The sequence below is a fragment of the Vicugna pacos genome, chromosome 4 (assembly GCF_048564905.1).
Source record: "Vicugna pacos chromosome 4, VicPac4, whole genome shotgun sequence".
Taxonomy (NCBI): domain Eukaryota; kingdom Metazoa; phylum Chordata; class Mammalia; order Artiodactyla; family Camelidae; genus Vicugna; species Vicugna pacos.
Window position 1 is genome coordinate 60,500,535 of NC_132990.1, and position 25,482 is coordinate 60,526,016.

The 25,482-nt window shown below is 44.2% G+C and overlaps 1 protein-coding gene across 7 annotated transcripts in view; it reads right to left on the reverse strand.

The window, feature by feature from the left end:
- Positions 1-25,482, reverse strand: part of SUSD1 (sushi domain containing 1) — a 118,296-nt gene that overhangs the window by 16,794 nt on the left and 76,020 nt on the right. For 5 of the 7 annotated variants that reach the window (XM_072959926.1, XM_072959921.1, XM_072959924.1 and 2 more), the window contains exons 11-15: positions 23,866-23,957; positions 22,748-22,934; positions 15,372-15,468; positions 11,961-12,219; positions 5,849-5,888 (exon numbers count right to left, since the gene is read on the reverse strand). In XM_072959926.1, the coding sequence (XP_072816027.1) occupies positions 5,849-5,888; positions 11,961-12,219; positions 15,372-15,468; positions 22,748-22,934; positions 23,866-23,957 (675 nt within the window). Of the gene's footprint in view, positions 1-2,322; positions 3,507-5,554; positions 5,749-5,848; positions 5,889-11,960; positions 12,220-15,371; positions 15,469-22,747; positions 22,935-23,865; positions 23,958-25,482 lie in introns of those variants that run through there. The other 2 variants (XM_072959922.1, XM_072959920.1) reach the window with 2 other exon arrangements.

Consider the following 25,482-nt stretch of genomic DNA (forward strand, 5'->3'; position numbering starts at 1 on the left):
CAAGTTGTAACAACCTGCTAGAAGGTGCTTCATCCAAGTCAGAAGACTTTAACTTACAGAGAGCAGGTTAGCTGTTCTTTTGCTTTCAAATACCCCCTCCTCACAAACCACAGGAAAGCAGCAAAGTAGGAGCTGAGGAACCTGACGTTCTCCTGACCATCCAGCAGCAGGACGACCTTCACCCTTAGCAGGGAGCCCACCTATGTTCTACTCTAAAGGTAAGTACTGGGAAATCACCCTTATTCACTCTGCATAACATGACTCGGGCTGTAGCTCCAGGCATGATTCTTGCTGGTTGAACAGTTCCTGGTTATACGTCTTTTTTCTGCTTTGTATATGAACTCTCTTGAACATCTGAGTCAACCTAATCCTGAGCGCTCACGGTGTAGCCCCAGGCTTCTTTAGGGACTTCCCATGTTAATTCTTTACCAAGGAAACTTACAACTGGCCAACGTGAATTACATTTTTTAGAGCTTTGTCATCCTCTGGTTACCCTCCCTTCCAAGGTCTCCTGCCATGAAACCAAACTTATTTTCCTTCTAAATCACTTGCAGAATGTTCTTTTAAAAACCCAAATGAGTGAATCACGAGTTACACCCCAGATTCTCAATGACTCATTCGAAAGCGAGGAAATCCATTAGGCTCAAACTCCACCAATCTCCGCAGGGTGGCTCAGGAGGAGTGACAGGGCTTCCACGGGCTTATCTCTAACCCTTAGACTACCGTAAACATCACAGGTGTTGAAGAGCCGGTTAGAAAGGCCCTGTTCCTACTCTCAGACTTCGTGACAGCTTGAGGACTTCCTATAGGGCTGTGGACAGTTTTTCATGGATTTACACCAGCAGGGTCATTTCCTGAAAGCAACAATTCGGTTGTTGGAAAGGCACAAATGTATGATAATAATTAGCACTGTGACTTCTATTTAGTGTGTGAAATTCATCTCTGCTATTCTGGGGTCCCCTCACTTGAACCCCCTGCAAGCAGGAGATGGCAAAGGAGACTGAAGTAGATAGCTAATTTGGAGGTAAGTAAAGGCTCATGAACCAGCAACATTACTGAATTCATCTTCAGTGGCAGCTGAACAAATTACCATACACTTGGCAGCTACCACCCATTTATTAGCTCACAGTTTCATGGGTCAGAAGTTCAGGCACATTGTGACTGAGTCCTCCGCTCAGGGTCTTACAAGGCTACGGTCAAGGCAGGTGGGCTGCATTTCCCTCTAGGGGCCCCGGGGAAGAATCTGCTTCCAAGCTCATGCAGGTTATGGGCTAAATTCAGCTCCTTGTCGTTGTAAGACTGAGGGTCCCATATTCTTACTGGCCACTCAGCTCCTACGGGCTGCCCACATTCCTGCCGTGTGGTCCCCTGCATCTTCAAAGCCAGCAGGAGAAACCCTTATGCCAAATCCATCTCTCCCTTTCAGTCTCCAGTTTCCCCGGTCTGTGACCTCTAGACACAGATTTAAAGGGTTCATGTAGTCATTAGGTCAGGTCTATCTGGATAATCTCTCTATTTGGGACCTTAATTACATCTTCAAATCCTTTCACAGCAACACTTAGAAGAGCTTTTGAATGAGTAACGGAGAGAAGGTGGGTGTACCCCAGGGACCAGGAATTTGTGAGGTCGTATGAGAATTCTACCTACTACAATGACGAAGGTTTAAAATGGGTGCATGTGTACGTGTGTACACAAACACAGGTGCAGCGTATTCATACGTATACATACACACCAGGCTTATATCTTGATGTCAGTCTTCTCTGGCTTTTTAATTTGATAAGTATTGCTCCTACTATGCTTCCTTTTACAATCAGACTGTCCTGCTGGTTCCCCGGGAATCATTCAGCCCGATTCAATAAATCCTCATTAGGCGTCTCATGTGTGCCAGGCACCATGCAGCTCTTCAAATGCCCTCCCTCAAGGGGACGAAATCAAGTAAGAAGAGACAAGTGCACCAGCTGCTTGCAATTACAGCAGGATGGCTAAAGAGAGAGGGGGAGAGATTCTGTCCGGTTGAGGAAGTTGTAAAAAGTGTCAAAGAGGAGACGGCATTTGATTTTAATCTTGAAGAACGGGAGGGACTGTAATAAACAGAAATTACAGGAAGGTTACAGGGCAATCCGGGGGGAAGTGAGCAAGTAATCGTATGAGCAAAGACATTAAGGAGGGAAAGCAAGGGCCGTATCCAGAACAGAGCTGGCACGTCAGTTTGAATGGAGAAGAGGACATTGGTGGCCACCTGAGGTCTTGGAAACCAGACTGAGAACTGTTGGAGAACTATGCAGGCGCCGTCAGGGGAAGTCATAAAATCAGCGCTGCACTTTAGAAAAACGCCGGGCGGTAGTGCAGGCTGGGGTGAAGGGGGACGCTGAATCTGAACCCTATGGTGCGAGATGAGAAAGGAGGCTGGGCCCGTCTTCCGTGCTGCACACACAACGGCCCCTGCTCAGGGAGTGAATACAGAAATGAAAATCAGAGAAGTGCAAAATGTGGGCTAAGAGAAAGAGCAGTAGTCACTAATGACTCAGAGGTTTCATGCCTATGACTAAAGAATGTTCCCTGATTACAGTTTAATCATCATCTCACATGTATCAAATGACCTTGCCCTGTGACTCAAGAAAGCAGAGACTCCTACTACTTTGTGGCTGGAAGGGCTCTCAGAGATCCCGGAGGGAGACAATAGAGAACCAGCCAAGTTAAATATAATTTCAAAGACATTCGGCTGACTATGAGTAGGACTGGGGCAGGGAAGCCCAGGCCTTTGCATTTCTTGTCAAACTGACTGCTGGTTCCCTGGTAATCACCACGAAGCTCTTTTAGGGGCAATCTGCAAAGGTAAACAGCATAATTTATCAGCGGGCAATGGCAACAAGGGGGCTGTTGTTTGGCACGAGTGAACGGGAACAATTTCAGGATGAATTTGGATTCTAGTTCTGTCCAAATTACTTTCTGAAATGGCAGTCTCCAAAATTTTTGCAAAAGGAGACTGCCAGGTGAGTGCACAGCCCAGGTAAATTTGGTACACAAATGTGTATATGCTGGAACTGGCTCCAGAATTTCAACATAACAGTAGGTTTTCTATGATCTCAGAGCTTTCCAGTAGCTTGAGCTCAAAGGTTCAAATTCTCTTACCATATGAGAGGGAAAAGGCACTGCCAAAAGCCACTTGGATATTCCCAAAGCAAAATCCTTCCTGTTAACTTAATCACAATAGAATGACTGCAGCCAGCTCTTTGGCCATTTCTTCAACTCAGTGTGAGTTTATTAATCACACCGAACAGCTGCAGAAAGCAGTGGATTATTCTGGAAACTATTGTTCCTATGCCGGTCCAGGATGCTCGTACACCTCCATTCTTCTGGTAAAAGCATCTTTTTTTGCTTGTGGAAACTCCGGTCCCACCCTGAGAGCTTTAGGATCTGAACTGGCAGGAAAATGTCCAAATGGCGGAATGTGTGATTGTTCCTTGTGGCCGTCATTAAATTCCAGGGAAGGGCGCTCAGCCCGTCTGCACACAGAAATGTAACAGCACACATCTTTGTTAAGAGAGGCTCTCACATATTATGCGAAGTCAAATAAGTCAGAGTCAGACAAGTATGTGTGATCTCACTTACGTGTGGAATCTGAAAAAGCTGAACCCATAGAAACTGAGAGTAGAATGGTGGTTGCCAGGGGCTGGGGGGTGGGGGAAGCGGGGAGATGCTGGTCACAGGGGACAAACTTCTGGATACAAGATAAATACATGCCGGGGGTCTAATGCACGGCATGGTGACTCTGGTTAACAATACTGTATTGTATACTTGAAAGCTGTGAGGAGAGTAGATCTTACACACTCACACATGCACAAATTTTATATACACATAGATACATAAAATACATGGTAATTATGTGAGGTGATGGAGGTATTAACTAACCCTATTGTGGTAATCATTTTGCAATATATATACGTATCAAATTATCATACTGTACACGTTAAACATGATATGTAAATTATTTTCTCAAGAAAACTGAAAAAGAAAGAAGAGGCGCTCACTGCCTGGCAATCTGCACTGCAAGACGGCGGACGGTCAGGTACTACAACTTGCCCAGGTGAAAAGCCACGCCCCCTACAATGCTGAACTTGGTGTGAGTAGAGATAAAAAGATGGGAAATGAGTTTAGGGGATAAGCAGACAGATGAAGGAAGCCCAGTTCTCCAGGTCCCTCCAAACATTTCCTGCTAGGTACCCTCTCCTGACAGGGTAACAAATCAATTGCAAGCTGCCATGCCCTGGAATCCACCTGGAAGCAGGGTTATGTGAGCTCTTCCTCACCACCCCAGCCCATTGTTATGCGCTGCTCTGAGGTAAGGGACAGGATGTGAGGAGTTAACCTGAGCCTCCGGGCTAAGAGCAGAATTCCTCAGGCTGTTGCTAGGACGCATGAACCACAAGGAAAAGGTCCAGATCCAAAAGGTCATACACTTGACAAGATTTCTGGTATTAGCTACAAACTAATGGAATTCCTACAAATCAAATCCAGTAGGCTGGCTGCTGGTTTAAAGAAACATTCTGCCAGGGAAATCCCAGCCTGGCAAACAAGGACCTGCGATTGCTCAGTCCCTAACCCCACTCCCCTTTCCGGATAACCGCCCGTGCAGGGGAGGCAGAAGGTTTAAGCTGTGAGGCACTCAGCGGAGTTCGTCCTCACCTCATCTCTTACGGGAGGTTCTGGAGGAAATGGACACGGGTACCCCAGCAGGCAGAGCCCCGGGCAGCCAAACCGACTGACCAAGTGACCCGTTCTGCTGCCGGGGCAGGAGATGCCTGCTCTTCCTGCATGTGGTCCTTGTTATGGGGCCCCTGACCACTGCACAGTCCTTTATCTTTTCTTCCTTTCCAAATCAGTGGACTTACTGTGATGGTCCACTTTCCCATTTCATATTATATGCTGTGGCTTTGAGAATGGCTGAATTTTCCACTTAGCCATAGACGGCTAAAGAGATCATGAGAAACACGTCTAGATTCCACCAAGAGGAATGGATCGGCCCCCAAAAGCCTGGTCTTGGAGCTGGATTCGGTAACAGGACCCACCTTTGGGCTGTCTTCCACTCGGGTGCCATTTTTGGCTCTCTGGAAGATAATTCCACTTTCATCAAGGAGGGTGTTTTACTTACTATTGGACATGTATGTGTGTGCACAGGCTAAGCAGCCAAACCGCGGAAAGGAGTGGACTTCTGTAGCTCTTTGTTTGGGTCTGTCAGTGTGTTCTTCTGAGCCTCTTCTCCTGACGGGGACCGTGAACCCCTCTCCGCGCAACCCTGGTGGGGTTTGCTGGTTATTTTGACCTGCACCCCACCCCCGCCCAAGCCATAGCAATGAGCCCCAAACCCAAGGTAGGCGATCATACTGCTCCATCTCCTACACACAGTGATTCATCCAACGGTCACTTAAAACAAGAGACTCTTTTCCCAAATTGAAAAATTGTCTGTTCCCACCGAAGCTGCTAAGCTGGGGCAGCTCATGCCCATCCCTCCCCACCACACAGCTTACAGTTGGAGAAAAGGAGGCCAACTCACACCGAGAAACAGAGACGAGAGACAAGAGCCACAAAAGGAGAGTCCTCCTCACGGTGTCGAGTCCCAAGTCCCAGTTCCTGGAGTCCTGGTGGAGCCACTCTGGTTCTGATTCCATGAGCTGCTCCCACCACCCCACCCCTCATCCTTTTCAGCTATGGCTTTCTCTAGGCTAGTATGAGATTCATTTCTGTCACCTGTGACAATTTAAAAAGAAATCTCATTAACATACACTTGACGCTGCAGTTGGACAGAGGAGAAACAAGGAAAGCAGTCTTAGGCAGAAAACAGTTTTACCTTTTACCCGGGCCCAGAGTGCACAGGAGCTTCTTTTCACCTGTAAAGGAAGCCACAGCAACACGTGTGAGTAGGTGGCATGTGGTGTCAGTTCAAATAACACACGTTAGCCCCCCAAGTCGCAGGGCTTTTATCTTTTATTTTGGACCACAAGTTCCTTAAAAGTCTCTTCTAGCTCTAACATCTTACAGTTTGGCCATATGATCACCACGTGTTCAGGGGACTGGCACGGGTAGCAGGGACAGAAGTGACCCTAGGATCACTTCTAAAGCTTTCCAATAGATCTCAGGCTGCACTCACTGCGGGGAAAGCGCAGGAATGGCGATACATTCCACTCCCCTTGCCAGCTCTCAGCACCTGGCACTGACTGCCTGGAGAACTATGTCGGGAAGGATTCTGAGGTCACATCCAGGTTCAGCAAGAAGCAGTGATGCACGTTACGGGCAAGGCTACGAGAAGGTCTGGCATATATGAATACTTCACTTGCCTTGATGATATTTACCCAAATGTAGCCAAGAACCAGAAGAAAGCAAAAAGAATATATATGAAAGCTCACTCATGACAGAAGCAACCCACAAACCCACTGGAATTACACATCTTCTCTTTCTCTCCCCTGCTGTTATTACATGTGTATTAGTTTAGGGATGCTGGGATCACTGTTAATCTACGGTAAAACTCAGCAAAGCATTCCCCAGAGGAAAGTAAACAGCAAGGGTCAGAGAAAGACCCCACCAACTTCATTAGGAGACTCTCCTTCAAGTGACAGCCTTGAGCACTTTGGGTTTATTTTATTAAAAACTGAAAACCTATATTCATACTGGAAATTCTGGGACAGGCTTAGAATGGCCATAAGGTCCTGAATGCGACTGAATTTCGCCTTGATGCTTAGTGTTATCAAGTGCATCCAGTGGGAGACAACATGCAAGAAGAACCAGTGAGGGGTGTATTTCAAGACACTGGGGGAGGAAAAGGACCTCAAACAGCAAGTTACTAAGGAACGGAGTGTACTAAAAGGGAGAAATTGGCAGGGCCAGATGAAGAAGGGAGCTCATTCAAATGGAGTGCCTTGATCAGATGTAGATTCTATAAAACTCATTCGGGCAGTAGGATGGAGGCCAGAGATAGGAAGGAGACAGGTAGAACAGAGACAAGAAGATGAGTCAGAAAACGGAAGCTCAGATAAGAGATGTCAAAGGCTAAAAACAGTGCTGATGAAGGAGAGAAAAGGATGATTTTTAAACAGCATGAAAGTGACAGGATTGACACAATTTGATGATGGACTACACAAGAAGAAGGGAGGAGACAAAAATTATTCCTAGATTTCTGTCTTGGCAACTGGGAAGATGGTAATGCTGTTTACTGGGACAGATACTCAGAAGGAAAAACAAGAAGCGGGAATTGGAAAACGTACTTTCTGATTTCCAATTTTACCACAAAGCTCCAGTAATCAAAACAGGGTAGTCCTGGCATAAAGACAGACACATATACCCATGGAACAGAACAGAGAGCCCAGAAATAAACTCTGGCATATTTATCAGATGGTTGCTTAAAAATTACTTTTGACAAGAGTGCGTAAACCGTTCAATGGGGAAAGGAAATCTTTTCAACAAATTGTGCTGGGAAAACTGGATAACTATAAGCAAAAGAATCACATGGGGCCCTTACCTAACACTATATACAAAAATTAACTCATAATGGATCAAATCTAAATATAAGACCTAAAACTCTCAGAAGAAAACATAAAGGAAAAGCTTCAGGAAATTCCATTTGGCAATGACTTCTTAGCACAGGCAATGAAAGAAAAAATAGACAAACTGGATTTCATTAAAGTTAAAAACTTTTCATAGCAGCACTGTTTACAATAGCCAAAACATGGAAACAACCTAAAGTCCATTGACAGATGAATGAAGAAGATGTGATATACATACATATATATTAGAATATTACTCAGCCACAAAAAAGAATGAAATAATGCCATTTGCAGCAACATGGATGGACCTAGAGATGATCATATTAAGTGAAGTGAGACAAAGACAAACATCATATAATATCACTGTGGAATCCCAAAAAATGACACAAATGAAGTCACATACAAAACAGAAATAGACTCACAAGCATAGAAAACAAACTTATGGTTACCAGGGGGGTAAGGGGGTGGGATAAATTAGAAGTCTGGGATTAACATATACACACTACTATATATAAAATAGATAAATGGGGGCAGGGATGGGGGAGAAGAAAAAAATAAACAACAAGGACCTGCTGCATAACACAGGGAATTATATTCAATATCTTATAAAAATCTATAATGGAAAAGAACCTGAAAAATTATATATTCAATCTGAATCACTTTGCTATACATCTGACTCTTAACACAACATTGTAAATCAACTACACTTCAATAAAAAAAGAAATGTGATTCAAAAAAAATTAAGAACTTTTCTGTATCAAAGGACACTCTCAACAGAATAAAAAGGCAACTCATGTAATGGGAAAAATACTTGTAAATCGCATATTTCATAAGGGATTAATATCCAGAATTTATAAAGAACTCTTAGAACTCATCAACAAAGAAATAAATCAGTTTAAAAATGGGCAAAGGACTTGGGTAACCATTTTGCCAAAGAAGACAGACAAAGTATTAAAAGCACCTGAAAACATGCTCAACATCATAAATCATTAGGGAAATGCAAACCAAAGCCACAGTGAGGAACCACCTGACGTCCACCAGGATGGCCGTCATCAAAACAGAAAACAGCAAGGACTGGGGAGGATGTGGAGAAACTGGAACACTTGTGCACTGTTGGTAGGAGTGTAACATGGTGCAGTTGCTATGGAAAATAGTATGAGGATTCTTCAAAAAAATTAGAAATAAAATTACCAAACAATCTAAAAATTCCACTGCTGGGTGTATATACCCCCAAAAATTGAAAGCAGAGATTCAAAAAGATATTTGAATACCCATGTTCATAGCAGCATTATTTGCAATAGCCAAAAGATGGAGGCAACCCAAGTGTCCACCCACAGATGAATGGATAAACCAAATGCCATGTGTATACACACACACACACACACACACACACACACACACACAATGGAATATTATTCAGCCTTAAAAAGAAAGGAAATCCTGACACCTGCTACAACATGAAGGAATCTTGAGGACATTATGCTTAATGAAATAAGACAATCACAAAAAGATAAATACTGTATGATCCAACTTATATGAGGTATCTAAAGTAGTCAAGTTCATAGAGACAGAAAGTAAAGGGGCAGTTGCCAGGATCTGGGGAGGGGAAGGAGGAATGGGGAGTTTTTTAACAGGTACAGTTTCAATCTTGCAAGATGAAAAATTCTGCAGATTGGTTTCATAACAACGTAAATGTACTCAACCCTACTAAACTGTTAAACAGTTCCTAAGATGGTAAATTTTATGTTACATGTATTTTACCACAACTAAAAATAAATATAAAAAATAATCACTACTAAATGTTGAAGAATTAGACGGTTGCATTGCCACCATCTCATGAATATACTAAAAACCATTGACTTGTACGTTTTAGAATTATACAGTAGGTGAACTGTATCTCGATGAAGCTGTTTACAAAAGAAAATACATAAATATATAAATCACAACTGATTTTAATATGACTGCAACACTAACGTATTTGAAACCCACAGGGGAAGTAACAGCAATTCAAACAGGTGAGCCCAAATATAAATTTTTTCAAAGAATAAGCTTAACAAATTTACGGTTATTGAAGGGGAAAAGTGGAGGGAGGGATAAATTAGGAGTTTGGCATTAGCAGATGCAAACTACTATACATAAAACAGAGAAACAACAAGGTCCGACTGTATAGCACAGGGAACTATATTCAATATCTTGTAATAATCTATAATGAAAAATATGAAAAAGAATACATAGATGTATAACTGAATCACTATGCTGTACACCAGAAACTATGTTCGGCTTCACTGTATGAAAAAGAGGTATAGTGACATCATGGGAAGTTTCCTACTGAGGTGGGAAGCCCCGTAAAAAAAGACCAGCAGGACCCCCAGGCAGGGCCACTACTCTCCTGCCACCACCATACAGTTCCCTGGCCCAGCAGCTCTATCTCACTTTTTGCCTCTAAAACTGAAAGTGGAACTTACCCCTAAAATTCTACTGGTTCCCTGAGCTCACTCCTGATTGGTTATTTCCTTTACTCCTGATTGGTCCATTTGTAGTACTTCATTTGCATGGAGCTCACTCCTGATTGGTTCTTTCTTTCACTCCTGATTGGCCCATTTCCCTCACTCCTGATTGGTTATTTCTCTCACTCCTGATTGGTCCATTTCTACAAAGCTTGTTCCTAATTAGTCAACTTTTGTTATACCTTATTTGCATATGATGTTGCAAAGTGTAAACTGGCAGCCTATAAAAGCCTGTGTAAACCTACAGACAGGGTCCACAGCTTGGAGTATTAACTCTTCTGGGTCCAATGGCATAATAAACCTGAGTTCTCCAACTCTCCGAGTGCTGCCTGGTCTCTCGCCCAGATCCAGGTTGCTGTCACAACTGAGCTGTAACACCAAGCTGCAACACTGGGCTGTAACATGTTTTTCTACAACACTACAAACTAGAATTCTTATCATAACCTCCCACCTCATTCCCTGTGTTATGGACTCATATGTACCCTGAAGCCCTACTCCTGTGTGATGGTATTTGGAGGGAGGGCCTTGGGAAGGTAATTAGGTTTAGATGAGGTCATGAGGGTAGGGCCCCCATGCATCAGGGTCCACATAACATGAGGAAGAGTGATCAGAACTCACTCACTCCCCACCAGTAGAGGACACAGCAAGAAGGTAGCTGTCTGCAAGCCAGGAATCAGGCCCTCACCGGGGAACCAAATCAGCCTGCACCTTAACCTCGGACTTCTCAGTCTCCAGAACTGTGAGAAATCAATGTCTGTTGTTTAAGCCGCCGAGTCTACAGCATTGTGAAATGGCAGCCCAAGCTGACCAACACACCCTCCCAGATCAAAGTCCCAGTCTGAGAGAGCTGCTCTCTGCACAACCTCTAATGGTACTCACGTTGTACTCCCAGTGCTGGGAACACCAAGTCAGGATCTCCACCTAATTTTCTAGCAAGGAGGCCTTGTCTAAGCCATAAACACCTTTGGAACAAGTTCAGGGCAGTATCTTCTGGACTTTGGTCTTTCAGTTTTTAATTCTCACATTATTGTTACAAAACACCACCAGACCTTTTTGCTGGTCGGATCTATTCTTGGTTTCATATCAAGTGTGATAATCCCACATTAGACTTGTGCCCTATACAGAATTTAATAGCTTGTTTCGGTTTTAAGTATGTGATGAATCTTACATGCAAGATGGCTCAAATCCACCAAGAGATGTTTCTCTTAATATTAATACAATCTTTCTCCTTTCCATTACCAACCAGTATGAACTTACAACAAGCTTTGAGTTCTCCCAGGGCAACCATCACAATGGTTCTTCAGAATATCTCCCATCCCTGGTCGACTGATCCAGCCCTTGCTCTTCTGCCTGTCCAGCTCATTACATTTGCTCCTTATGTAATGAATAGAATTCTACGTCTCAAGAAAGAACCACCGCTGCAAGAACATTGTCTTTCCACGGGCAAGGAGAGGAGACTGGGACTTACATGATAGCCAAGGAAGTAATGGAAGCAGAAAATGGGGCCAGAAAATAGTGCTGAGCTTAATCTGCCCCTCCCTCTTGCTTCTGGGAAAATGAGGGGAGGCAGCTGCCTAGGACAGAGTACAGGGAAGCCGCAGAAAGATCAAGTCCTTCCTCTCCAACTCAGGCTTCAGCAGCGCAATAGGAGGAGGGCGTTTGTGAAGCTTAAGAAGAAGAACCAAACCTAGTCCAGTCCAAACACAGAGCCAAACAGGTCCCCCAGGAAGTTAACAATATCAACCTCCATAAAGATGTCACCTGTCATCCTTTAAAAAGTGAAAGTATTCAACACATTTTTTGGGTTCTTACATGCAGTGTTCATCTCAAATATTAGGGGAACGGATGTTCAAATACTTAAATTTCACAAGAAGAGGAAAATATAGAATTCACCAGTGTTGTTAAAGAAATATACCTTATCCCATTCACTTGTGATTCGTAATACAATGCAGTAATCATTCCCTGTTTTCAAGGGTGCGTTATAATATTTCCCATAGTACAGCCTGTCTCCGATAGATATCTCCGTGGCATCATCGGGAACATCTTTGGCCAGTAGTTCTGCAGCCACGTATCCATTAACATCAGAAGTATTGCTAAAGAATGAGGTAGCGTCTTCAGAATCGCACGCAAATGTGCTGTGGAGGGCCAGGGGGAGCACCAACACCTGATATGAACTGGGAGAAAAAAGAAAATGTCTATCAGACCTTAGCTGGGGGGATTCACTCATTCATTTATTCATACGTATTGAGCACCTGCTATGAGATTAACACTTTTTGAGGCACTGGAGATACAGTGCTGGGTAAGACGAAGTCTTTGCCCACGTGGGATTGACGGTCTGACAGCTCCAACAGTCACGGAACTCCGGTTAATGCCAGATGACACCGGGTGAGGGATCTCCTAAGTTCTGGCTGCGGATGGATGCCCAGTCAGTCCTCCTTAGCTGGGAGACGCTGTTGCACGTATCGCTGCCCTGAGTGTATGTGTCATAAAGTTGATCTAATCGGTGATTTTTCACGTGGGCAAATAAAACCCAGCTGGGGAAAGGATTTAACAGTCACATGGAGGCCAACTGCCTACAAGAGTTAATGCACTAAGTCGGCAAAAAGGCTCCACACAATCACATGGGGGGACCTAAAATGGAACTCATGTGATTTACATTCCCTACAGTTCACGCACTGATCCCAAAGTTCCTGTGAAATGAACGAGAAGCACGGAGTGCAGAGTCACCATGAGTTCATCTAGTCTGACAACATCCTGCCACAGCCAGAAAGGGAAAATCTCACATGCTCCCTAGACGTGGACAAAGAAACACACTAGCAATCAGGTGTCACTCTGTCCTGTGTTTTAGTAGTATTACTTATCCCACCAAATAGAAAATCTGTCAGTGAAAGGAAGTGCAAGAATAAAAACACTCTGAGAATGAATCGTGCCTTCCTTTTTATTCCCACCTATTCGGAACTTATCTCCTGCCTCTAGTAGAGTAAGTGCTTGGATGTCTGCTTTCTCTATCAGGCTTGGTAACAGGGATTTGAATGGTTTACTCTTACATCCTTACAAATCCCTGCACAGTTCTTTGGCTATGACTGACTCCCCAGTAACGTTTCTTGAGTTGAAATTGTATCAGCACTAAATATGATTAGTGTAATGTCCAAAACTCATTAGCTCACATAATTCTGTTTTACCAATAAATATACACTTCCTGCTCCACACTCCTCATGCCCCATCTCCTGCTTCCTAAGGGCACATAAGTTACTAGCCTTCCCTGATAGCAGGTGTCGTATTTGGGAAGTATCCACCCACCCATTTCCCAAAATTCCTAAGCGCTCTCAGGCCCCTGACTTCCACGGAGTTTCGGGGTTCATTTTCAGCAAAGGGCTTTCTACAAAAGGGACAAAGTTAAGGGCACTGAGTTACCACTGCCACCAGTGGCAAATGTTTGCTAAGTCTCCAAGGGAACACCTACAAGAACTTTCCTGGGGACTTGAAGATCCCTATGAATCAGGGCCGCTGGAAAGAAAGTAAACACACAGTAGCTCCCCGCTGTCCACAAGCACGTCTTCAAGTCCCTCCTGTCTTTCCATGGAGGTGGTGGTGTTCAAGTGCAAGGTCAAGGCTCACCTGCATTCACTTGGTTCTGTACGTTGCCCGTTAGAGGCTCCATTTGTGAGGCATAGAGCGGTCTCCCCAGTTAGTAGGATCAGAATCACCTGAGTTGCCTGATAATTTTACAAGTTCCCAGGCCCCACCCCAGACCTACTGAATCAAAATCTCCAGGAGAGTCTGAGAATGAATGTTGCTGATAAAGCATCCAGGTGATTCCTGTGATCTGGCAAGTGTGGAGACACTAGCATTAGGAGAGCCCAGCCACAGGCTGCATCACCTACCCCAGATCCCCAAGCTAAGGAGGGGGGACTTGGTCCCAGTGCCCCTCCTCCGCCATGTGCCCCAAACCACTGCTCGCCCCGCACCCTGCACCTGCAACACACAAGGCTGACGCAGGCCCGTCACACACCAGCAAAGCTGCTACCCCCGGCGCCAACCACGCAGTCCGCCAAGGAAACCGCCCCAATCACCTGCTGGTGATCAGCCCTGATGACGCTGAGGAAGCAATTGTGGCAGTTTAGAACAGGACTGTTCTGGAAGGACTCCTCCCCTCTTTCTAATCACCACCCTCCCTCGAATGACTCACGGGTCTCCACTTCCTGTTTTGGAGGCACCGGCAGGCACAGAGCCACAAGCGCAGACTGCCATTTGCCTTTTCTCCCCACCTTACATAGTCATCTGGCTTAAACAGCACGTTTGTCTTGCAAATTCTGTCAGGCAGTGGTATCACAACTTCTGTTCACCTGACAGCAACAGAAGTGCGATGCCTTCCAGTGACTTGTCGGGAATCAAGAAACAGAACAACCGAGGCCACAGCCACGCCTGGAAAGATCTTTGCGCATTTTCTGAACTCAAACTAACAGAAAGGCAGGCAAAGCCTCAGTTCCATCCCAAATGGACACACAGATAGTATCTTAGACCCTGTTTTTCACAGTTGTGTGACATCTCACGTTCCACCTTGACTGCACTGTAGGGTCATGAGGCCAGAGGACCAGGGGTGACATAAGGCAGTGGGGGTTAGGTCAAGGAAGCATGTCACTGCCACCTCCTCGACTTACTCCTGTCAGTAAGGTGCTCATCTCCCAGGAGAACCTCCATCTTCCTCTCCAAAAAGGGAAAATTCTGCTTTCCTCATCCTATCATGAACTTTGTGAATAAAAAGTGTAATTAAACACAGCAGAGCCCACCGACTGAGGGCATTCATTCCATCCGAATACTATCTGGACTCCCAGAAGCAGTCACTAACGATGCAGCGTCTTGCCCACATCTCAACACGTGAATGAATCAAGAGAATTATCCAAGTGACCCTTTCATGTGTAGGAACCACTACACACACGCCCATCCTGAAATAAAGGAAACTCTGTTCTGCCTTTGGTAAACCATGTCCCTGATCCACCATCACTGACGGAGTGAAAGGGACAGTGCCTAACACGTCACAGACACTCAACCAGCGCTTGCCCAGTGACCAAAGGAATGGATTTTACTTCCTGACCTCAGCTGCCCAAATGCTTGTCTCTGGCCCCTGAGAAGTCTCTCTGTTCATTAGGGAGGATGCTGGTGGGAATCAAAGGCCAGGGCTGCACCCAAGGAAACAAAAAAGGGGGCCCTGATTGCATTGCTCCAAGTAAAGCCAAGAAGAGAAGGTGCCTCCTCACTCAAACCAAAGTGTCCCAAACGTCCCCGGGGGCTCAGCGGCAGCCACGGAAAAGGAGCCACTACTGACCTGACAGGTCCATTTTTCTCCTCGGCTCTCCGCAGCCTCAGGCGTGGCAGAGCCCTACCCCACACGGCGAAGAAGTCTACTTCCGGAAGAGGAGGCTCTGAAAACAGGTTGAAAAGAAGAAAAGGCGTATGATCAGACGAAGCAGACAGTGGTCCTCAACAAGAGGAAAGTTTTAAACTAAGAAGGGATGAGTGCATTCCGACACATGCTCCCATGTGGATGAATCCCAGAAACATTAGGCTCAGGGAAATACGCCGGACGCAGAAGGATAAATATTGCATGATTCCGCTTAAATGAAATATCTAGACCAGGCAAATCCAGACAGACAGAAGTAGATCAGAGTTGCCAAGGGTTGAGGAGGGGTAGATAAGGAATGGGGAGTTATTGCTTAATGGTCAACAGAGTATCCTTTTGGGGTGACGGAAACATTTAAGAAATAGATCATGGTGACGGTTTACAACATGGTGAGTGACTGCCAATAAATTGTGCACTGAAAAAGGATTAACACGGTACATTTTATGTTATGTATTATTTTACCACAATTAAAAAGAAACTCATGCCTCAGCACTGACGGAGGGCAGATGCTGTGGGCATTGTGGTTAACTTGGCAATAGGTTCTTACTTGGCGGGGGACCACATCAGACTTCTAGCTCCTTCATCATCACACAGCTCTCTGTCATTATCTTGCTCTTCCCAGCAACCAGATTTCCCAAATAGATGTTCCACCAGGAGGAGAATATACTGACTGGTTGACACCAGGGTTCTAGCATCGAACTGGGAGTTACATTCACAGCGCAAATGCATCAGCTGCCACTCTGCCCTGCGGGTCACACAGCTTAGATGTGCAGGCCACTAACCAAATGTGCCAGTATCTGAGTATTTCTGCGCTCAGCCCTTCATGCTATCATAGAAATGCCCTTTGCATTCGTGACGTTTTGTTGTCACAGTAAAGTAAGTGGTTTTTATCACACGTTTCCTGTTTTCAGCCCAGATTAACTGTTTACTTTGTACTGTATGAGAACCCTCCTTCAGCTCTTTTAACTTTTTCCTCTGTTTGTTCTTCTCCAAGATTAGTAATTCGAGCTGCTCTAATCTCTTGGCTAACCTTTCAACACCGCCCGGTCTCTCACCCTCTCCAGTAAGAGCAGAACAAAGTGCTCCCCAGCTTGGAGAAGCGGACCCACGGCAGAGGCAGGAGGCCCTTCCTGCCTGTCCTGCGCCACGTCGCCCTTTTCCAGCCAAGGGTCATTCGTTCAGTTCCACGTGGGCACGACTGCGCGGCTGAGCCCATCAACACGCGACTTCTAGGCTGCTTTCTGCTCCCTGCGGAAGGCCTTCCCCATCTTGTATTTTAAACAGTCTGCCTTTTCTGTCTAATGCCAAAGCCTGAACTTCATCAGGCTGGTTCTCCACCACGTTTTTGAGGTTAAATAACCTTACCTTCTAGCCATATTGTCCAAGGTGCCGTTCCCCATCCCCCAAACGGCTGTCCTCGGCAGACCTGCTCCTCTCTCCAGTGGCCTCATTACTCATTGCAAAGCAGACCCAAGGCAAGAAATGGGTCGTTTCTGGGCTGGAGGATGTAGTGTGTGATACGGGGGAAGACCTAGCAGGGAGAGCCTCATCACCATCCCGAGGTACCAACAACATCCATTCTCCACTAGCAGCGAGCGACCAGGGAAATCACGGAGGTTACCTCCTGAGAAAACTCTGAAGAGTAAGGAGAAGAGCAATGAAGCAGAACTTGTCCTATCAAATGTTAAACATGTCACAAATTTACAGCAACTGAAGTGGTGAGGTACCAGCACAGGATGGGCAAAGCTATGGAAGAAGCTAGATGGTCGAGAAAGAGACTCACATAAATAAATGAGAATCTGGTGTGTGTGACGTGGACTGTCGTTCCAGAGGTGATGGGAAACTGGCTTATCATTTGGGGAAAAAAATTACCATGTAAATTTAGCCTTAGAGCCTATATCTAAACAAATTCCAAATGGGTCTCGGCTTAAATGTGAAAAGCAGAACCCTTAGGAAGCATTAGAAAATAGTAGAGAATCAGAACTGATCTGACTCCAGGGTGGGGAAGGCTTTTCTTGGCATGACCAGAGGCAGAAACTATAAAAGAATCAATAGAATTGATCACAGGAAAACTTAAAATGTCTAAATGTTGAAAAGAATATGGGAAAGAAAATTAAAGAGTAAATAACCGGAGGGGAGGGGGACAGTAAAATATGTATATATAACAAAAGACTAGTATCATGAATGTAAGCAAACTATTAAAATCAATGACAGGAAGGCAGTAACATTAGTGCAAATGTGTTAAAGTTCCTCTAAAATCCACTAAAATGAACCGAAAGAACCAAAAGTAGAAGAAGTTTTGAGCTGCACCAAAATAAAACAAAGGTCCCAATCTTATGCTATAAACTTCAGGTAAAGGCAAGGAACTAACACACACAAATAAACACATATAAATAAAACACCCCAATAATTCTTTCTGAATCCTGGGCACCTCCCCCGATAGACCACGCCCCCTACGCGAGGTATGATGAACTGACATTGATGGCACTAGAGAAAACGGAGCTTCCACCACAAATCGTCAGGTACCACAAGGCTAGCTCCACCTCCCCTGTCAGTGAGGCTCTGCGACCTGGCCTCCCAGGGAGGAGGAACAATCTTCTATCTTTATTCCCCTCCAGCACTTAGCACCAGTCTTTCCACATAATCAATCAACAGATACCTGCTGAATTAAATTGTTAAGTCATAGCATACCCTTCTCCCACTCCTAACACATTAAAAACCCTGGGTTTTAGGCTTCTGATATAAAGAACCTTTCCTGTTCACATTTTGTAAAAAGCTAACGTGAATGTAGGAAAATAATACATCCAGCCGTTCTTCTCTGTGGTACCACCCGGTCTCAGTGGGGCTGAAGCCAGGATGCGGATGCTGTCAGTGGGAGGAGGGGGAGACATGCATCCCCATGTGGCCATTTCCTTGAGGGGTAAGGGTTTGATTTGAAACTAGAAAGCAGTTGGGAACTTCCTGGGAACAAGAGGAACAGGTGGCCCATGGAGGTATGGAAGGACATGTGTGCCCCTCTCCTGCCCTGACCTAACATTAGGTCATCAAATGTCAAAGCACCTGTATCCATGAAAGACTCTGAAAGAGGCTGGACAAAGAGGGAGACGGCTGGGATGGAGGCCAGCCCCTCTCCTGACCTCTGGTGCAGCTTCTGCCTGCTAGGAGCCAAGGCAACCAGCAGGAATAAGTGTGGTACCCTGGAACCAGCCTGGGGAGACAGGGTTCTCACTGAGGACACAGGAGCACACTGTCCTTGGGTGGTTTGTGGAAGAGAAGCCCGCAGCAGAAAAACTCAGGAAACCTGGTCCTGCACGGCCCTTCCTGAGGACGCTCAACGGTGAGAGAGGAGGTGTTGGAGGCGGGGGCAGTGGTCCCTGGTCCTGCGCGGGGAATCAGAGCTATCCTCACCGGACCGCTCCGTTAAAGGGAGAGTCAGATAACGCGTGGGACACCCCTGTGTTTTCAGTGGCTCTCCTGAACATCTGAGAAAGTCCGTTCTCTTTTTCTTATGACGAATGCCGGCAGAGATGGAAAAGTTCCCATACATGTGCCAGGCTTGGTACTAAAGATGGGAAGGAATGACTTCCTTTACACATTTGTTTCCCTTTTCTCCTCCAGCATTCTTGGTACCATAATAAACATTCAGCCTCAAATGATCACGATGTTGTGCCGAACAAGTGCTTCATCTTGACATTCACGCAGGCGCTTTCTCTCGCTCTTTCTCTCTCTCTTTCCCGTCCCTCCCCGGTTCTCTCCCTCTCTCTATGAGAAGTAAATTTTTTTCTACAAGCTTTTTTGACTTGGCTAGAAAACAGCATAACCAATGTATGACAGGTCTTCTGACCCTCTGGGTCTCCATCGAGGATACGAGTTTGTTCTCCCCCGTGTCCTCAGGGGACTGTCAATGGCGGGGCTGCTCTGAAGAACTCCCATCAACGGGCTGCCAGCCGTGAGTCAGAAACACTCCATTTCACCACCCTTCTCACCAGCACCCTCTTCTGTTTTCACCGCAGCACTTGCCTCTGTCCTTCAACATGCCCCAAACTCTCCTCTGAGGTCAGCAATGTATTTAAAGCGCGTGGTTTCATCCTGTTCCCATCAATAGGATTTAGTTTAATGCAAGACATTCAGAAGGGAAATTCCATTCACTTTTCTCCTGGGAACTCAGCTGCTGCGTATTCCAGGTCCAAACCCCTTGCCTCATATTTCTCATAAAATTCAAAAGTTCACAATTTTACTAAAACAAAGCCACATCTTGGGTGACTAGGCATACCTCTTCACATCAACATGTAAGATTCTTTTATTAAAGAGAGGGCTTGGGGTTTGTTCTTGTTTTGTTTGTTTGTTTAGCCCTTCAGAAGATCTTAACAACTTGAATTTTCACACTTTTATAAAACCGCAAATTCTTTAAAGTAGGGTAGATTTTGGAAAATATGCAGGCATGGTCTCAAGGAACTTAAACAGCTCAACAGCGTCCCCTGGTGGCCATAAACACAGACGCAGGATGTTTGCACTACTGGGCTGTACTCAGCCTACAAAACAAGGTAGAAATGTGTCTCAAGACCAAACTCCCTCTCCCCAACTCAAAAACTATGAAATGCTAATGTGATTCAGCAATGCAAACCATCCAAACGTGAGAAGGACCAAGGAGTAGAAGACTGAATAGCTATTCATTTTAATAAGTCACCATGGGAAAGAATGTCCAAATTGAACATTACTTCTCTTTCCAGCCCAAAAGTTGGTGAATTCTTTCTGGTCTGTTTGGGCAGAAAGCTGAGTGATTACAAAGAAGCCATGTGAAGAGAGTGTCCCAGGAAGAGTCAACAGCAGATGGAAAGACTTGGAGGCAAGAACAAGTTTGACTTGACTGAGAAACAGCAAGGGCAGGGAGGCAACTGATGCTTAGTGAGAAAGGGAGAGAGCAGAGAGGGATGAAGTCAGCGAGGTAGGCAGGGGGAAAAAACCACATGTTCCATGGTCAGGAACTTGGATTCTTTTTGAACATTATTGCAAACTCATCGGACTGTTTTGAGCCGAGGGTGACGTGTTCTAATATGCATTTTAAAAAGAGTACTTTGATTGATCTTTTTAAAGTTATGGTGAAGATTAAGGCTTAGGACAGGAGATGACAGGCAACTGTGAAAGCAGGTAGAAGGGTCAGAAAGCTACTGTAGACTCAGCCATTAAAAAAGAATGAAATAATGCCATTTGCAGCAACATGGATGGACCTAGAGATTATTATCTAAGTGAAGTAAGTCAGACAAAGACAAATACCAAATGATATCACTTATATGTGGAATCTAAACAGATGATACAAATGAACTTATTTACAAAACCGAAACAGACTCACAGACATGGAAGACAAACTTATGGTTACCAAAGGGGGAAGGGGAGAGGGGTAAATTAGGACTTTGGGATTAGCAGATACAAACTACTCTGTATGAAAGAGATAAACAACAAGGTCCTACTGTATAGCACAGGAAACTATATTCAATAGTTTGTAATAACCTATAATGAAAAAGAACATAAATATATATGTGTGTGTGTGTGTGTATGTGTGTGTATAACTGAATCACTATGCTGTACACCGGAAACTAACACAACACTGTAAATCAACTATACTTCAATTTAGAAAAAAAAAGGAAAAGAAAGAAAAAAAAAAAAGAAGAAAGCTACTGCAGGAGTTCAAGCAAAAGGTTGCTGGCTGGATTAGGTTGCTAGTGGTAAAGGCAAAGGTGGGGAGAAGTGATTGGATTCAGAATATATTTCCAAAACAAGCCAGTGGGAGTTGTTGACAAGATTAGAAACTGATGGGAGGGGCAGAATTAATAATAATTCCTTTCTGGCCTGAGTGGTTGGTGAACAGGAATGCCAGTAATTGACATAGGGAAACCTGGGTGGAAAATAGATTTGGGGGTGAGAGAAGAGGGGAGAAATCAAAAGTTCTGTTGGGTTTGCCTATTAGATGTTCAATAGGATATGTTTAGGAGACAGGTGAATACGTGAGTCTGGAGCTCAGAGGCAAGATCAGGACTAGGATACAAATTTGGGGATGCTCAGCATATAGGTAATTTTTAGAGCCATAAGACTGGTAGGGATCACTGGGTAGAGATCACCCAGAAAGGGTAGATAGTGAAGAAAAAGAAAGAGAAGAAAGAAGGCAGGGGGCGGGGCATCAGAAAAGTAGATGAAACTAAGTGAAAAAGACTGGGAAGGAGCAGCCAGCAAGGGAGAAGGAGTCAAAAGCCAAGAGGAAAGGTGTTTCAAGGAGGGAAAGCCAAATGCTGCAGAGAAAATCAGGTAAGAACAGAATTGGCCAGTGGATTTTGCAAGATGGAGACACTTCCAGTAAAGCACTGAGGACAGATGCTTCTGGACTGGAACCAGCGAAAGAGAGAAGAGGAGGTAAGGATGTGGATGGAGCCCTACACAACATTCTTTCAAGGAGTTTTATTGTAAAGAGGGGATGAGAGAAGGCAGAGTAGCTGGAGGGAAATATGAGACGGAAAGAAGTGTGTTTATCTTTTCTTTGTTTTCATTTAAAGAGGAGAAATTACAACATGCCTATGCAGTGTCGGGACTAATTCTATCTGGGGGGAACTGATGATTATGCACGAAGGGGTGGGATCCAGTACATCAGCTGGGGAGGGGGTCGCCTTAGGAGTGGGGACAAGAGACAAGACAAAACATACGGTTCTGCAAGCAGGTAGCAATGGGAGGTTTGGGAGTGGAAAGACCTCACCAGATCACTGCTAATTGCTCAGTGAAATAAGAAATAAGAAGCTAGTACTCTGAGTTTTAGCTCAGAGTATGTGTGTTGAGGGGTTGGGGAGCATCACAGATTTGAAGGAAGATGAGGAAATGAGCAGAAAGTGAATTTTCTAGGGGACCAGAGTGGGAATGCAGTCATTTTTCCCCAAGAGTTACCTTCTCTTCAGGTACCGGTAACAGAATAACAATCAAATAAGCTACTGAAAAAGAAAGAGTAATAAGAAAAAATTTTTCAAGTATGAACTATTTAAAATATTTCAAACATCCAGAAGGAATTTAACCAACATCATGTACACCCTACCCAGATTTAATCAATGTTGCCATTTTTTTTTTTCGGGTATCTTTTTAAGAAATAAAACATGACAGCTCCCATTGCAGTCCCTTTAGTACCCCCTCCAACTCCATGTCTTTCTTCCTCTTTCTCTTAAAGTTCATTATATACTGAAAGAAAGTAATAATGTTCCTCCTATTTGAGCCTACACAGCTCTGTGGTGACTTCATTCGTCCAAATGCTGTTATTCAAGATTTACCTGTTATCTGGGTTGTCAGGGAGATGACCACAGGACTCTGAGAAGACAAAGCCTGGACAGTGACACTGTAGTTGGTACCAGGATGCAGGTCCAAACAGGTCTCAGGAGCCTGGCTGCTGGCAGTGATATTAAAGATCATTTCCTGGGCAAATTCCTTCTGATACCATCTCTGGCCCCAAATGTGGAACTGAAACATAGAAAAGTTCACTAGGTGAACTGCTTGCTTGAAAGGCTCTGAATGCCTGGATACTTACCCTTTCTCACGAGCTCTCTTGCTCTCGATTCAAAGCTTTCTTCAAAAAGTGAAATATGGCAGCAAGCAAATATTAGAGTTGTAATACCATAAATATTGTAATGGCAACATTATCAATATAACAAATATATTTTAAAATCAAAATGCACAAAAGGTTGAGCCCCCAACTGTCTCTTTCTCCTTCTCACACACATAATGGCACATGACCAATGAGAAAGTCCGTGGACAAAAGTGCAGGAGCAAAGCCAAAGAACATTTTCCTAGAAAAAAATTAAGAATCTGAACTAAGGCTTCTCGAGATCAGGATGTGCACTAGGATACTTCTAACAGGCCTGGTAAAATCTGGGAAAGGTTTTTCTCCTCTGCCCGCCCCCTTCTGACATTCCCTACACTTTCCTGTAACATCCCAGCCTCTGGATCAATAGACACGTTTTTCTTCTGACTTAATTTCTTCCAGCAGCAGCTCATCCCATGGTCTTTACCTTACCTACTCACAACCACATCTTGCTTCACACGTTCCTCTGGACTCTCTAGGCAACACATTCAAGCCCTAATCAGAGACACTGGTGTAGAGAGACAGACATGCAAAAGCTATTGGATTCCTCCCACAGATACCCTGAACATTGGCTCTGCATCAGGCTATGTTGCACAAAGAAACTCTCGTGGCTTTCTCATCAATTCCTTAGGTCTCTGTCTTCAACTATGCAGCAGAAGTGCCCATTTTCTTGCTTCTTATTGCAATTGTCACTATAAATCTTCCACTGATAACAGCAGCTATATGTTTTTTTTGGTTTGTTGATATTTTTTGAAAGCCCCACCCCCCAAAAACAAACACCTATAAATACAGTAACTTTCAGTAACTTACTAAGTACATCTCCTCTACATCAGCTGTCTTCAAACTTCTCCATCTCAAGCAGGTTTCATTAAATATTGAAATGTTACTGATGGTCTGTTTTACTGCAGGGGGAAAAGAATGAGAAATCAACTTACACCTTATACAAAAATGCTACCTTTTAACTGAACAATCTTCCAAGGATAAGCATTTACATAGGATGATTTGAATTAAAATAGCACTATTTTAATTTAGAAATTAATGGTAGCAGCCCAAGGAATATGACTTTTATATTTATGTAAACTCAGCCCTGATGAAAGACTTAAGATCAAAAGATACCCACTCTGAGGCTCCTTCTTAAAAATTATTTAAGTCCATTCACTGCAGATTCCCTTGGTTTACTAAGATAAAACTGCAACTCATCGTCCTGGCCTTGGACAACCTCATTTAGACAAATTAGCATAGGTTTGAAATTCTGAGCTGAGAGGAACATTTCAGCAGAGAATTGAGAATTGCTCCTTGAGGAAATGAAAAAGGCTACCTCAAGCAGTCAGGCTTTTCATGATGAAAGGTGGGGAGGGGTAACTCTTGGTTTGGGCTTCTTCAACTCTTATGACCAAAGAAGCACCTGTTCGCCTCTGCTCAATTTCACAGTAATCAATCCAAAAGATATTTCAGATCTGGTACCATGTAATGTAGAGGCACATACCCCAAGCTTTTTTTTTTTTTTTAAATTTTGTTTGAGGGGGCGGTGATTAGGTTTTTATTTATTTATTTGTTAACGGAGGTACTAGGGATTGAACCCAGGACTCCATGCATGCTAAGCATGCACCCTACCACTGAGCTATACTCCCCCCAAGAAGCTTTTAAAAACAGACTAGTTATTCAAAACTCTAGTACCAGAGGTTACTTCCTTCAGCGATGACCCCTGTCCTTAAACTGAAAATAACATAGCAGACTTGCTGAGAAGTTTCATAGAAACACTGTGATGATTAATATATGATAAAGACCATTACCAAAGCACCTGAAAAAAGAAAGTCTTATGGGAGCCAGATCTTTATTGTGTAAGCCCCTGGCCCAACAGGTCCCTGTGAATGAAGCCCAGTTGATAGGCATCGCCCCTTTTTATGGATTGGGCAGCTTTGCCCAGGGAAAACCTGGTCACAAGCTATACCTCAAATATTAAAAGACAGAGGAAGGAAGAAAGTATAGATGATTCAGCTTCACCACTAGGTATGAAAGATGGCTTTAGAGATAAGCAGTAGTGGTCCAGGGAAACTCACATTTGTGAAACTTTCAAAAATTATATAAGTTCAACAGTATATGAGTAGTTCCAGACCATACAAAAAGGTAGAAAGTGTCCCAATTCGTTCAGTGTAACTGGGTAATTCACATGCCCAAGCTGCAGAAGGACAGCATAACCCATCACTGAACACACTATGTCAAACTCACTTATTAACATGAATACAAAAATCCAAAGTAAAATATTAACAATTAGAAGTCAGCAGTACATTCAAAGAACAATACACTATACACAGGGGAGATTCATTCCGGGAAAACAGAGATGATCACTACTGGGAAAATTATCAATAGATTAAGAGATAACCATATGGTCACTTTAATAATCATGACGGTTAATACATTTAATGT